Source organism: Panthera onca, chromosome C2 (genome assembly GCF_046562875.1).
Source record: "Panthera onca isolate mPanOnc1 chromosome C2, mPanOnc1 haplotype 2, whole genome shotgun sequence".
Lineage (NCBI taxonomy): Eukaryota > Metazoa > Chordata > Mammalia > Carnivora > Felidae > Panthera > Panthera onca.
In genome coordinates this window covers 73,274,072-73,289,591 of record NC_138347.1, presented here as the reverse complement: position 1 = coordinate 73,289,591, position 15,520 = coordinate 73,274,072, and the positions used below count along the sequence as shown (strand labels likewise).

Below are 15,520 nucleotides of genomic sequence, written 5' to 3'. Positions count from 1 at the left end.
TGGCCATAATTTTTCCTAAGACAACTACTTTAAAACAACAGCATTCCTAACTAAGGAGGAAGAAAATATGTCACATTTTAAACGTTATGATACAATCATAAAATACCAAGTCTGTTTTATACCTTTTCTTACTTATATCCTTTTGAAATGGTTAAATCTTTGGCTGAAATAGAAGGATATTTCAAGGTCTGAATAACTCAGCCATGCTTTACCAAATAATCTCATTTAAATGATATTAGTGCAGACAACAATAACTTTAAAATAGTATTGATTATACATACAGATTTAGTCAAACATAAAATCCCAACATAGGATTATGGCAAATAAAATTTTAGTGCTAAAAATAAAGAACCATAAAAACTAAAAGCAACATCAACAATAAAGATTAATTATGTACCTTGAAGGCACTCTTAGCCACTTCATTCAAAGAGCCTCCATATATAGAATTGGAAGTATAATTCAAACATAGCAACTAAGTACTCTCCCCTACCAGAAGCTACCCTTTCACCTTTAATTCTTTAATATCATAATGCCATTTATTAAGTATGCGTTTCACAGATATTTACTGTACTAAGTTAAACAATGTAAAATTATTCACTGTTGGTAATAGAAACTTGATCTTTAGAGACATTAATGAACAGATTATCTCTTTTTAAACCCCTGCCAATAACAGAATTGGTCTATTTTAACTGCTAAGAGCTTTTATATTCTATGTAGAGACTTAATTTTTGAGATTGTCATCTGGAGACTATAGTTTATTATATAATCAATAACAAATAATTATCTAACACATACCCAAGAAAGCGATAGCCATCTTTTTAAAAAAATTTTTTTAAATTCTTTATTTTATGTTGAGAGAAACAGGCAGACAAACAGACAGCAGGGGAGGGGCAGAAAGAGAGAATCCCAAGCAGGCTCCATGCTGTCAGTGCAGAGCCCAACATGGGGCTTAAACTCACAAAGCATGAGATCAGGACCTGAGCCGAAACCAAGAGTCGGACACTTACCCAACTGAGCCACCCAGGTGCCCCAAGATTGCCGTATTTTAACAGAAGCAGTAATGCTCTCTTCTAAACAGTCTGTCTCAATATTACGTATCAGTTATAGTGAAATAAAAATCATAGCTATATTCCTGCTTACGAAAAATAAAAGGGTAACACATGGAGACAATTGAAATTAGTACCTTTGTCCTGGTTGTGGTTTCTTTATTCCCATTTTTTCCACTTTAGCTTCATAAACTCGGTTTATAACATCATTTCCCAATTCACACATAAGCTGTTTGGCAGGAAAATAGGAAAATAAGGTACAAATTCCTAAAAATACTGTAACAGTCCTTAAAGCAAATACAGCTAACTCATTCCTTTTGCTGTTCTGCAAATGCTGATCCCACAAAGTTTGAAGTTAAAACAAAATGAGACAAGGAACTAAGAGCAATATCATCATGTTGCTATTACCAGAATACCTCCCCCTAGAAGACTGCCACTAATACAGGAAAAGGTCTCTCCTCACTCATCGTCCCTCAACTATGGCTAGCACAATGCTGCAGATTATTCACAATGCTTGGTAAATTAAATGAAAAAAGAAGATTGAGGCCAAACAGGTTAAGTTTTAAACACCTCAAAATGGGGGCGCCTGGGTGGCGCAGTCGGTTAAGCGTCCGACTTCAGCCAGGTCACGATCTCGCGGTCCGTGAGTTCGAGCCCCGCGTCAGGCTCTGGGCTGATGGCTCGGAGCCTGGAGCCTGTTTCCGATTCTGTGTCTCCCTCTCTCTCTGCCCCTCCCCCGTTCATGCTCTGTCTCTCTCTGTCCCAAAAATAAAAAAAAAAAAAAAAAAAACGTTGAAAAAAAAAAAAAAAATTTAAACACCTCAAAATGGAAATACACTATTTTCTCTTTATATTTTATATATAAGAATTGCAAAATGGGGCACCAAGGTGGCTCAGTCGGTTAAGCATCTGCCACTGGATCTCGGCTCAGGTCATGATCTCAGGATTCGTGAGATCAAGCCCCACCTCATCTGGCTCTGTGCTGATAGCACAGAGCCTGCTTGGGATTCTCTCTCTCCTCCCACCCCCCAACTTCAAAATAAATAAATGGACTTAAAAAAAAAAAAAAAGAATTGCAAAATATTTTGTTTAAAATTTTCAATTATTTTTTAAAAATTTTTAATGTTTTTTTTTTTTAATTTATTTTTGAGACACAGAGAGACAGAGCACGAGTGGGGGAGGAACAGAGAGAGAGGGAGACACAGAATCCGAAGCAGGCTCCAGGCTCTGAGCTGTCAGCACAGAGCCCGACGCGGGGCTCAAACTCACGCACTATGAGATCATGACCTGAGCCAAAGTCGGACACCCAACTGCCTAAGCCACTCAGGTGCCTCTCAATTATTTTTCTAATGTACCTGACAGCTAGCTATGTTTCAGCCAAATTTTAAAAACTGAACTTATTAATAAGTTCGCATCTACAAAACTGATGCAGAAATTAGATTTCTACCTCTCATTCCCCCACTTTCTTCTCCTTTGAATTCATAACAATTAATACAATCTATCTAATTAGGGCTCTACCTTAGCAACTAATTTATCACTTTCATCCAGATGTTTACACAATAATTCCACAGAGCAGATTTTTTTTGTACTTTACATAATTGAGAGGATCACCAGTTTATCTATGGATTAAAATAAAAATACAAGTACATTGAGAACACAATTTTTGGGGCGCCTGGGTGGCTCAGTCAGTTAAGTGTCCAACTTCAGCTAAGGTCACGATTTCGTGGTTTGTGAGTTCCAGACCCGAATTGGGCTCTGTGCTGACAGCTCAGAGCCTGGAGCCTGCTTCGGATTCTGTGTCTCCCTCTCTCTCTGCCCCTCCCCCGCTCCCACTGTATCTGTCTGTCTCTCTCAAAAATAAAACAAACATTAAAAAAAAGAACACAATTTTCAGACAGAAATAAATGCAGAATATACCATAATCTCTAAATGAATATATATTTTTCTACAAAATGGTAAACCAAATGATGGGAATTAAAAGGAATATATCATTAACCAATATATGAGTTTTATAAATCTTACCAGAAACCCAGTTGTGATTTAAATTACTTATGGCATTTCCATAGATATGAGTCTTTACACAAGGATAAAGGATGTCTTAGTTGGACCACTTATCTTGAGAAATGTAAATCTGTAAAAGGTCCTATGCTAAAATGGCTCAATGATAACAACATGCTATACCAATCCATTAGGGAGTGCACTAATACATCTTATACTTTTAACAAAAATTTATATAATTATAAAGGACTAAAATTAAGGCACATAATTGAAGATCATTCTTTGAGAAAACATAAAAATGTAGGAATGTGTTTTCCTTAAAAGATGAAGTGATCTGCAGTTAAGAGCGTTACATAAACTTAGCGATTTTAAAAAAAACCCAAAAGAAAACACCAGATTTGCCAAAATAGCCTCAGATGCGTTCCAATACAATTTATTGTTAGCATGGAGAAACTCACACATTTTATTTATTTATTTGTTTTTAAAACAAATATTTACTTATTTTGAGAGTGTGCACACACACGTCTGCCAGCCAGGAAGGGTCAGAGACAGGGAGAGAAAATCTCAAACAGGTTCCGCTCAGTTAGCACAGAGCCCAAAGTGGGGCTCAAGAACCCACAAACTATGAGATCATGACCCAAGCCAAAATCAAGGGTCAGACACTTAACCGATTGAAGCACCCAGGCACCCCTATTTATTTCTTTTATGAGTAGGCTCCATACCCAGTGGAGCCCAACACAGAATTGAACTCATGACCTGAGCTGAGATCAAGAGAGGAATGCTTAACCAACTAAGCCACCTAAGCCACCCCTAGAAACTCATACATTTCGTAAATCAAGATTCTAAAATCGTGTCATTTTATGTGAAAATCTGAAATATTTTTAAGCAAGTATTTTATTTTACCTTCAAAAGTTCAGGCTCCCAGGTATCTAAAGTTAAAGATCGTACTTTTGAAAAATGAACTCCAAGACTCCTAAGTAGGGGGGAAAAAAAGACTATATTAATATACAAAACCATCAAGTCTCTATTTGCATAATATGCAAATTACTTTTCTCTTTTAATGGGATATAGTCGCTAATACAGCCCTCAACATGTATGTAAATAAGGAGAGTTCTTAAATGGTAAATGGTAAAACAAAATCCTCTAAAGCACTCCGTAAACCAGAATTTTATCCACTCTACAAAAGGTACAAATATACAAATGGCAGTCAAATTAAGGCAAATGGAAAAGGCCCCCTAACCAATGGGACACAATAATTTACTATGTGTTTATCCAAAAGAAGTCTCTCACCCTGTGTAGGCCTACCCACCGGTGAATCCCAGAACACTCGATACACAGGGTGATGCCCAGGTTGATGCTGGCCCACCGTGGGTCCGCCAGACCACAGTCACAACAGCTGGCATTGCCAGGGATACTCTGGACTCGCTGCAGTGCACTTTCTCCTTTCAACGATTTATCTTTTGACTCATTTCCAGAATCCAGGCTTCCTGTGGATGGAGATGATTTCTTATCCAGCTTCTAAAAGAATTAAGAATTATTTGTTTAAAAAAAAAAGATTAATACTATGCTGCACATTACATGCTCCAAACAAAACCTTCCAATCAATAAATTGAGGGCTTATTATGAGCCTAAGCCAGGCACTATTCTAGGCATTACAGATTTAATGATAAAAAGATACAGCTAGCTCCATCAATTGGCATTTAGTCTTGTCAGAAGAAACATAAACATTGGAAATAATATATATTTATATAAATAAATATTTACACTTATTTTATATTTAATATACATATATATATATTATATATAAAATAAGTGACAAATGAACATGTGTATAAGATATGAGGGCAAAGAGAAAGGGAAACACTTATTTAACATGCAGGACCAGAGACGGATGGAATAAACACAAAACTATTAATACTCAAGAATAAAATTAATATTATTTTGTACCAGAATTTTCCAAGGTATTCAATGAACTGCAAGCAAGTTGTTTCAATTACTGCAGTGAATAACTGGAAATCGTATGTCGTTTTACTAAAGAACAAATCAATTAAATAATTATTTTTTTAATGTTTATTTTTGAGAGAGAGAGAGTGAGTGAGGGAGGGGCAGAAAGAGAGGGAGACAGATGATCTGAAGCAGGCTCTGTGCGGATAGCAGACAGCCCAATGCTGGGTTCACACTCATGAACCACAAGATCATGACTTGAGCTGAAGTCAGACGCTTAACTGACTGAGCCACCCAGGTGCTCCCAAATCAATTACATAATTATAATTATATTCCCAGCAAGGGAAGTGAGAGCCTGAGGAGGGAGAAGAAGGCACTGGTGTGAGGGTCCAGAGCCTGAGTAGGGGCAGGTGGCAGCAAAGAAAGGATGTTGGTTACATACAGGGGGACTGATCATATAAGTAAACATGTTAAAAATAAAAGTGAGCCATATTTTTCTCACTGCAGAATAAGGGTTATTTATATGGAAAGGGAGAGAATTAGAACAAAGCCTGTTGTGTGTGATTAGAACTGGAGAAAACAAGAGGCATACTAATGGTTTTCACTATAAACAGATATACAAAGAAATACAGATGTAAACGTGTATATGTGTATATACATACATATATTCTTTTATCTTGGTTTCTAAAAGCCATTCACCACCAAAAGGAACTAGGACTCTGGAGAATTAGCACTGGTGCAGAGAAAGTGCAAGATGAACCTGGAACGTCTCATCATGCTAGAAAGTAAGGAGGAACTCAGACTGAACTAAGACATGATAAGAACATATCAAAAGGATATAGAAGCCAGCGTTCCACTGGCCCAGTTTGGGCCAATTCAAACAATAAAACAAATAATGATAGTAATGGATTATAACACGTTGAAAAAACTATACTGACATAATTAAATTTAAAAAATTAAAGGTTAAAAAAAAAGCTTAAAAAAATAATTAAAAAATAAATAAATAATTAAAGTTTAATGAGGAAAAAATATTCACATAGTCTCAAAGAACCTCCCCTTACAAATACTTCTTACCTACCAAGCGAATGTTACAGTACAGAAGCCTAGCAGACATCACCTTAATCAAGTGATCAAAGTTAACATCACCAATAATGGGACAAAGTTATGTGTCACCTGAGAACGCAGTGAGAAGAACACAGCATCATTTATATAATACACCTGCCAAAGATGCATAACCTTGCGAGCAAAGCATCGGAGAAACTCACATTAAAGGACATTCTACAAAATAACTAGCTTGTTATCTTCAAAACTATCAAGGTCAAGAAGGTCAAAGTAAGATTGAGGGACTATTCCTGAAGGAAGGAAACTAAAGAGCTGTGACAACTAATATTACCTGTGCTTCTGGACTGGATCTTTCTGCTGTAAAAAAACATTACTGGGACAATTGTTAAAGACGTCTGGAATTAAATGGTAGCCATATTTCAATGTTCATTTCCTGATTATGATGGCAGTACCATGGTTTTTATAGGACAATGTCCTAGGGTGTGGGAAATAGCACTAAAGTAATAATGGGTGATGGGGCACCAAGTTAGAAACTCACTCTGAAATAGTTTGGGGGTAAAGTTATTGTACAACATTTGGAACTTCTCTGTAAGTTTGAAATTATTTCAAAAATTTTTAAAAATCTGCATTATTAGAACATGTTCAATAATGTGAATTATCTCATAAGCAATTATCACATAGGAAAAAGATGTCAATACAATACAGAAACCTTTTTGGCTCATTCCCAATTTTCCTCTATAAGCTAATTTTTTGCACCAAATTAGAGAAGCTGAGAGCAAAGTACACTGCACAGCAGAACCTGGGGCAGCTACCTCCAGGAACACAAGAATAAACATGACACCCATCCCCCTATTCTCCTTCTTGGATCATTTTGTCCATGTGCTTGGACTCAAAAGTGTGTATTATACTCATTCTCTCTGATCTTTATGTGTTTTGCCTTTGTCACCAAAACTCAGTAGCCTCAACCCTTCTGTACTCTTCCATTAAGTTATCTTCATCAATTTTTTTAAGTTTATTTATTTTGAGAGAGAGAGAGAGAGAGAGCACATGCATGAGCAAGGGAAGGGCAGAGAGAGAGAGAGGAAGAGAGAGAATCCCAAGCAGGCTCCGCACTGTCAGCACAGAGTCTGATGCAGAGCTCAGTCCAACATACCGTGACATCATGACCTGAGCCAAAATCAAAACTCGGACGTCTAACCAATTGACCCACCCAGGTGCCCCTATCTTCATTAATTTTTAAAGTTAACTCCTATCTATACTGTAGTATTAATTTATTATAAATTTAATTGTTCTAATATTTTTTACTGAGATTCTAAAGTTCCTGAAAGTATTCTAGTTATGAATTTACACAGATTTTTAGGGCAGCCCTAGCCCTATTTTTCCTGTAATCCTTAGAATTTCTAGTGTATGATTTTTCATAACACAGGTATTTCAGCAATGCCACTAGCTTCTTCATCAGGATGATATGGATATACATGTAATTTTGTTCCCTCTCAAAACTTCGTTAAAAGCCAGAAAAGATAATAAAAGGCATTATCCTCAGCCCTTATTGGACAAAGTTGTGGTAATCAGAACATTAAAAAGTAAATACTGATATTGGCCATCTGTATGTCTTCTTTGGAAAAAAAAGTCTATTTAAGTCCTCAGCCCATTTTTAATCATATTATTTGTGGGGTTTTGTTTTTGTTTTTGTTTTTCTGGGGGGGGGGGTGGTGTCAAATTGTATAAATTCTTTATATTTTTTAGACATTAATCCCTGATTGGATATATCATTTACAAATATCTTTTCCCATTCAGTAGGTTGCCTTTTTATTTTGCTGATGGTTTCCTTCAATTGTGATGGTTTCCTTCAATTTTGATGTAGTTTCAGTTAGCTTCTGCTTTTCTTTTCCTTGCCTTAGGATATATGTCCTATCTAGAAAAATGTTGCTATGGCCAATGTCAAAGAAATTTCTGCTTATGTTCTCTTTTAAGAGTTTTATTATTTCAGGTCTCACATTTAGGTCTTTAACCCATTTTGAGTTTATTTTTGTGTATGATGTAAGAAAATGGTCCAGTTTCATTCTTTTTTGCATGTATGTGTCCAGTTTTACCAGCACAATTTATTGGAGACTGTATTTTCCCCATTGTATATTTTCTTGTCTCCTTTGTCATAGATTAATTGACCATAGAAGCATAGGTTTATCTCTGGGCTCTTTATTCTGTTCCACTGATGCATTGCCTATTTTTCTGCCAGTACCATACTGTTTTGATTACTACACCTTTGCAGTATATCTTGAAATCTGGAATTGATAACCTCTACCTTTGTTGTTCTTTCACAAGATTGCTTTGGTTATTCAGGATCTCTTATGATTCCACACAAATTTTAGTATTATTTGTTATAGTTCCATGAAAACTGCTGTTGGTATTTTGACTGTTGGGACTGTACTGAATCTGTAGCTTGCCTTGGGTAGTATGAACATTTCAACAATATTAATTCTTCCAATCCATGAGCATGGAATATCTTTCCATTTGTCTTCTCTTCCAGTTCTTTTATCAGTGTTTTATAGTTTTCAGAATACAGGTCTTTCACCTTCTTGGTTAAATTTATTCCTGAGTGGGGTGCCTGGGTGGCTCAGTTGAATGTCCAACTCTCAGTTTTGGCTCTGGTCACAATCTCATGGTTCATACGTTTGAGCCCTGCTTCAAGCTATGCTCTGACAGTGTGGAGCCTGCTTGGGATTATCCCTCTCTCCATCTCTCCCTCTCTCTCTCTCTCAAAATAAATGAATTAACATTTTTTTAAGTTTATTCCTGAATATTTTATTCTTTTTCATACATTTGTAAATGAAATTGCTTCCTTAATTTCTCTTTCTGCCATTTCATTATTAGTATATTGAAACACAACAAATTTCTGCATATTAACTTTGTATCTAAAACTTTACTGAATTCATTACTTCTAATAATTTTTTGGTGAAATCTTTAGGGTTTTCTAAGTATAATACCATGTCATCTGCAAATAGTGACAGTTTAACTTCTTCCTTACCAATATGGATGCCTCATCAGGGAAATGCAAATCAAAACCACAATGAGGTTATCACCTTACACCTGTCAGAGTAGCTAAAATCAAAGAGACAAGAAATAGTAAGTGTTGGTAAGGATACGGAGAAAAAAGAATCCTTGTGCATGGTTGGTAGGAATGTAAATGGTACAGCCACTGTAGAAAACAGTATGGAAGTTCCTCAAAAAATTACGAATAGAAAGACTATATGATCTAATAATCCCACTACTGGGTATTTACCCCAAAGAAAATGAAAGCACTAATTCTAAGAGATATATGCAGCTCTACATTTACCACAGCATTATTTACAACAGCCAAGATATGGAAGCAACCCATCTATCTACTGATAGATGAATGGATAAAAATATGTATACGTGTGTACACACGTACACACACACACACACACACACACACACACACACACACACACACAGAGGAATATTATGCAGCCATAAAAAGGGATGGGATCCTGCCATTTGTAACTACATGGATGGACCTAGAGGGTATTATGCTAAGTGCAGTAAGTCAGACAGAGAAAAATACATATGATTTCATATATATGTAGAATCTAAAAAACAAGACAAATGGATAAACAAGTAAAGAAACAGACCTATAAATAGACAACAAACTGATGGTTGCCATAAGGATGGTGGGTGAGGAATGGGCAAAATAGTAAGGGGAGTGGGAGATAAAGGCTTCCAGTTATGGAAAGAGTAAGTCACAGGGACGCAGGGTACAACACAGGTAATACAGTCAATGGTGTGGGAATAACGCCGTACAGTGAAGATGGTTAATGGATAATGGATAGAGGTACCGATTACTGTGTTCTATACCTGAAGCTAATATAACATTGTGTGTCAACTATACCCAAATAACTTTCTAAAAAAAGAGTAATTACTGTAATTGGGACCTATTGTACCTACAAATTTCCATGAGTTTATGATACCCAAGAAATTAGTTATCTGTCCCCACCTAAGATAGCTAATAAACTAACCAAATGTGGTAATTAAAAGAAAAAAATCAAGCATTTTATTACAGTAACTAAATAACTCCAGCTGATAAATAAAAGCTGTATGTAACATAAGAATTCAAGTTAACCAATATAGATGGGATGACAGAATTAGAAAATTAGAATTTTGCAATTCCTAATGAAATCACAAATTCATCTGTAAAACCATTACATGAGTGGTTGATGGGGGACTAGATCTTATGAGGCCAACGTAACACAAAATAGATTTACTACACAAAGTAACAGACTAGGGAAAAGGGAATGTAACTTTACAGTGGAGGAGTCATATTGTCATCTCTCTAATCCAATGTGTCCACTTCATTTTCACACAGAAGACTGATCTTAGCATTAGTAATGGTTGAATAACCAAGTATTGTATCTTTCCTTTTACAACGTGAAGTATACACATCACCTATTATGTAACTGTATAGTGGGAATTCTATAGGAACTAACCTCCTTTCTTCAGCAAGTTACTGTCATGAAAAAAAAGGCCTTGTTCTAGACTGAAAGACTTTAGGGACATAACAACCAGATGCAATGCCCAGTCATAGATAAGATCATACTTTGTAAATAGGTTGCAAAAGGCATTTTTAGGACAACTGGGGACATCTGAATATAGACTGGGTAATAGAAGATATTAAGAAATTACTATTAGGTATGAAATGAAATAAGGACTGTAGTTTAGTTTAGAAAGCTATTGTGTTTTTAGTTAAAAAAAAAAAAAAAACGGGGGGGGGGCGGGGGAAAGACATTTGCCCACAAGAACAGGGAGAATAGAAAAGCAAATAATAGCAACAAAATTCTGAAAGCTGGAAGACAGTTGGATGAACAGTAACTGAGCAGACCAAGGCCAAATCTTACGATGGTTGTAAGAAAAATCTGAGTTCATCAATTTACATTACACGATACTCAAAGGGCTCAAGGATTTATACCAGTTAACCAGGCAAACGGGAATCAAAGAGGGAGAAATGACTGTTTAAGGAATAGTCAGATCCCAAGGTGTCTTCCCCAACTCTATGCCATTATGGGAAACAAATTTAGAGGTTTCTATTTAAATTACTTCAAGCTAACATAAACACAAATGACTAGGAGTTTATTTTATTCTCTGAGGAAGTAAAGCAAAGAGTCTCTAGATGGGATTTACCTGAAAGGTGAAAGGCAGAGGATTAAATGAACGTATACACACTGAATACTGAGATCCCTAGCAACTAGCTCCCAGGAACCCCTGACTCCTAGGAAGCAGACTGGTGAGTCTTTTGTGGGAAATCATACCAGCTGAAAAGATTCCAAAGATCCTAACGCTGGTTGTTCTTCAACAAATGGTCCAGACTTCAGAGAGGCTTATAGTCAACACACTCCTAACTACATACATTCTTAGAGCATCCAAAGGGGTTTTTAGTCCTTCACTTGTAACCAGAACAGATTACCAAATAGCCAAGAAAAACCTCTGACACAATGGTTCTCAACATTGCCTGTACATGGAAATCACTTAGGAAGCTTTTCAAAATATTGATGCCTGGATCCCAACTCCATTTAATTGTTCTGGGGTGGGACCTATGTATTGGGATTTTTTAAAAATCCGTGTGTTATCATCCTGTGCAGCCAAGTTTAAGAACCACAGCTCTAACCCTGCATCAATGAAGACAAGACAGCTTTACATGTATAAACATTTAGCAAACAAAAAGAAACTCCTGGAAAGTTAATATGTGCTGACTGAACTAAAATATTCAATAGAAGGTTTTGGAGATTAACTGAGAAAATCTCCCAGAATGTAGAGCAAAAACACACACAAAAATAAGAAAATCATAAGATCAGTCCAGAAATTCCAGACAAAGAAAACAGGAAAATTGGAGAGGTCAGTAATACGAAAGACTTCAACAGCAATGTTGGAAACTAGAAAAACAATGCTGTTAAAATTATTAAGAAAAAATTTAATTTCTTTTTTAAATGTTGATTTATTTTTTAGAGAGAGAAAGCCAGAGTGTGAGTGGGGGAGGGGCCCAGAGAGAGGGAGACACAGAATCTGAAGCAGGCTCCAGGCACCGAGCCATCAGCACAGAGCCTGATGCAGGGCTCGAACTCATGAACCATGAGATCATGACCTGAGCCAAAGTTGGATGCTTGACTGACTCAGCCACCCAGGCGCCCCTGAATTATTATTTTCAACCTAAAAATTTCACACTCAACGAAACTATCAAACAAATGTGAGGATAAAATAAAGACATTTTCAGACATGCATGGATTCACAAATGCCTCATTTTCAAGAAGTTACTAGAGGAATTGGTGAATTCCATTTCTCAAGACTTACTCGTGTTCTTGCTCATAAGAATCTGTAAAATCACTGGGAAGCTGAAACCAGACTATGTGGACCCAAGACTCTACATTCAGCTTATCTTCTCCAGGGAGACTTCAACCCAGAGACAGTCTGAGCTTTCCTTTTTTGACTTTTACTAATTACTATTCTTTTATTTTTTACTAATTTTTATTAATTAGAATAATAAAATATTTTGGGGAAAAATACTTATCTTAGAATACCTTATGTCAATCTAGAACACATATTCAAATATTGAATTAAACATATGTTGAAATAAACTGATAAAGTGAAGAGAAACAAAGAGAAACTGAAACTAGATTTTAATAGTAAAACCCCATTCACTTATAAAATTCAACCTCCATAAGAAAGAATGTTATAATCATATAATGTTGCAATGAAAATTAAAAGTTTATGGCAATGTATCATTTTGTATTGCAGTATTGTTTACTAACCTCTGATTCATCACCCTTCTCTCTATAAGCAGTAGCAATACTGGTCTGAACAGCCTTAATCCATGCCTGGCGCAGTTTTTCAGAATCTGCCTGAAGCATACAACTTCTAAAAGGAAATAACATTGTTTTCTCAGACACTAAATTAACCCCCCAAAATAATAAGATTTATTTCACTATTTAATAATCTTCTAACAAAAAGTAATTCCACTGAAATATTTTATTTCATTTATTTTTAGGACAGAGTATATTCATGAGGAAATCAAGGTACCAATAAAATAAACCGCCTATTAAAAAAAAATCACAAATTCCTGTACATTTAAAAAAAAAACTTTAAATTTACCAAATATAACACTAAGTTTTTCTATAAGCTAGAAATATGAAATAATTATCAAAGAAATTGATCTGACATATGACTTCAGTTCATCATCCTGACAGCTAACAAGTTTTCATATGGCTACATCAATAATCTTTATGGAGTTTAAAGAAAATGATACTGGGTAGAGGTTACATAAACATCTGACTGTAATACTTGTAATCACTAATTATGAAAATTTACCTTTAAAGCACTTTGTTCCTCTTTAGCACACATAACATCGCAAGTAAAACACAAATCTTTCTCTACTCAGTAAAGTTCTTTAAGACAAACTATACAAACACAAAAGGAACTCTCATTCTTTAGAACCACTTACTTTGTTGGAGAGACTACCTCAAAGCAGAAACGCCGTTCTATGTCTTCACAGTGTTTCACTGTGCACAGCCTTAGATCTTCCACTACCACGGTGGGGTTATCCTACAATAAGGAAATAAAACTCCCAGGTTTATCAACTTAGTTTTTAAACACAACTACCAATAATAACATACTTAAAAATATTACTTGGAATAAATGGGTCGTCGAATTTTAAAGATTTATATTTCATCTTATTTAAGATTAAAAATAGGAGTTATCAACAGAGATACAACTAATAAAGGTAACTCTGTCCTGTTCATAATTTTATGTGTTTCATAAAATGGCTGTACAAGGATTAAGTGAAAATATATATAAAGAGCTTAATCTAAAACTTGGTAATTAATTAATAGGTGCTCAATAAATGTTAGCATCCTATAAATTTTAATTTTCTTCCTTTTTCTTTCATATCCATTACTTTCCTGGTCCCCCCTCACATATAATAAAAGCTACTTTCCTCAAAAAAGAAGACTTTAATAGGCAAGTCTTAAGTAACTAAAAAAAAAAAAAAAAAAAAGCCTATATACATTCTTCTTTAAATACCTAAGAAAATGAGAGTCTATCATTTTTCTAGTACTTAACAAAAATATAAACTCAAAATCAAATTTATCAGACCAGAAGAAACCATGAACTAATGAGCTAGAACAAAGGGCTTATGTGGAATAAGCCTGCAAGCACAAAACCGAGCAAATAAAATGTCAGATTGTGTATCTCTAGAGTAAAGTGAGTATTTAAAATGTACAGTTGTATACTTCATTCACAAAGCCTCACAGGTAAAATTCAGGTCATCAATTAACTAATGGAGTTTTTTTTCCTAATTAGTTTTAACATTCTCAAGTCTCATGTAATCTTAGTATGTCTTTCTGATAAAACTAATTCAAAAATTCCTTATCCTTAAAGTAAGGTTCAAGAAAAGAAATGTATAAAAACAACATTAACACATTTAGAGGTTTCTATTTCAATTACTTCAAGCTAACATTTTAATGTCATTTTTTAACATTTCCATATTATCACCTTTGGCCCTAAGGTGATATTTATTAAAAGGCACCTTTTCCTTCGGCATCAAAATAGTACTATGGAATGGCAGTATTGCTCCTGTCATTCTGCTGGTCAAAGAAATGTGAAGAAACAAAAGTAATAATCCTGGGACACAGAAACACCCATCTCAAAACTGTAAGTTAAGAATTCAGCATTCAAAAACCACTCTGCTGTTAAGGAGATACCGATACTTTCCACTTTTGAGTCCTCTTACACACCCCTAAATATAAGACTAATGAACAATAATTTTGCATGCAGGAGTATTTACAAGATGAACAGACAGAGAACTAAAACTGAAGACTCACTGGGCTTTCACTTCATTAACAAAACACCTACCTTAAACTTTTTCTGATATACCAGCTGATTGTTCTGTATTGAAAACCAGCGTCTAAATAAATAAAAATAGATTAGGTTTTCATAAACATAATTTATGTCAGTTGTTAGAAATAAAATATTTGGGAAAGCACTAGAAAATCAGTTTATGTTAATTATGTTTTGAGAAGTACATTGTTTTGTTTTGTTTTGTTTTATATAGACTGATGTCAATGAGATAATTATGGAAAGTAAAGAACAATTTTAAATAATTTTAAAACCACAGATTAGGAAAATAAGATTACTGTACTTTGATTCATTTTATCTCAGAAATTTATATCCTAATAACAGCAGTTATCCTTTATGCTATCACGAAAAAATAATTGTTTTAAAGTAAAAATTTAGTTTGAGGTTACTCAAAAAGAACTAAAATCTTTCCCCCAAAAGAACTGCTTCTATTATAAAGTAGAAAGAAATTTATGTTGTAAATAAGACTATCCATTTGTACACAGTAAAACACTGAAATAAATGGTGCTTTGTTTTCAACCTTTCTGCAGCTAATTCAGCAAGCATTTGATTTG

The 15,520-nt window shown here is 35.0% G+C and overlaps 1 protein-coding gene across 6 annotated transcripts in view; it reads right to left on the bottom strand.

Moving 5' to 3' along the window:
* Nucleotides 1-15,520, bottom strand: part of ACAP2 (ArfGAP with coiled-coil, ankyrin repeat and PH domains 2) — a 155,228-nt gene that overhangs the window by 16,587 nt on the left and 123,121 nt on the right. For all 6 annotated transcript variants that reach the window (XM_078453105.2, XM_078453103.2, XM_078453104.2 and 3 more), the window contains 6 exons: nt 14,964-15,015; nt 13,555-13,655; nt 12,866-12,971; nt 4,354-4,562; nt 3,948-4,017; nt 1,184-1,275 (listed from right to left, as the gene is read on the bottom strand). In XM_078453105.2, the coding sequence (XP_078309231.1) occupies nt 1,184-1,275; nt 3,948-4,017; nt 4,354-4,562; nt 12,866-12,971; nt 13,555-13,655; nt 14,964-15,015 (630 nt within the window). The remainder of the gene's footprint in view (nt 1-1,183; nt 1,276-3,947; nt 4,018-4,353; nt 4,563-12,865; nt 12,972-13,554; nt 13,656-14,963; nt 15,016-15,520) is intronic.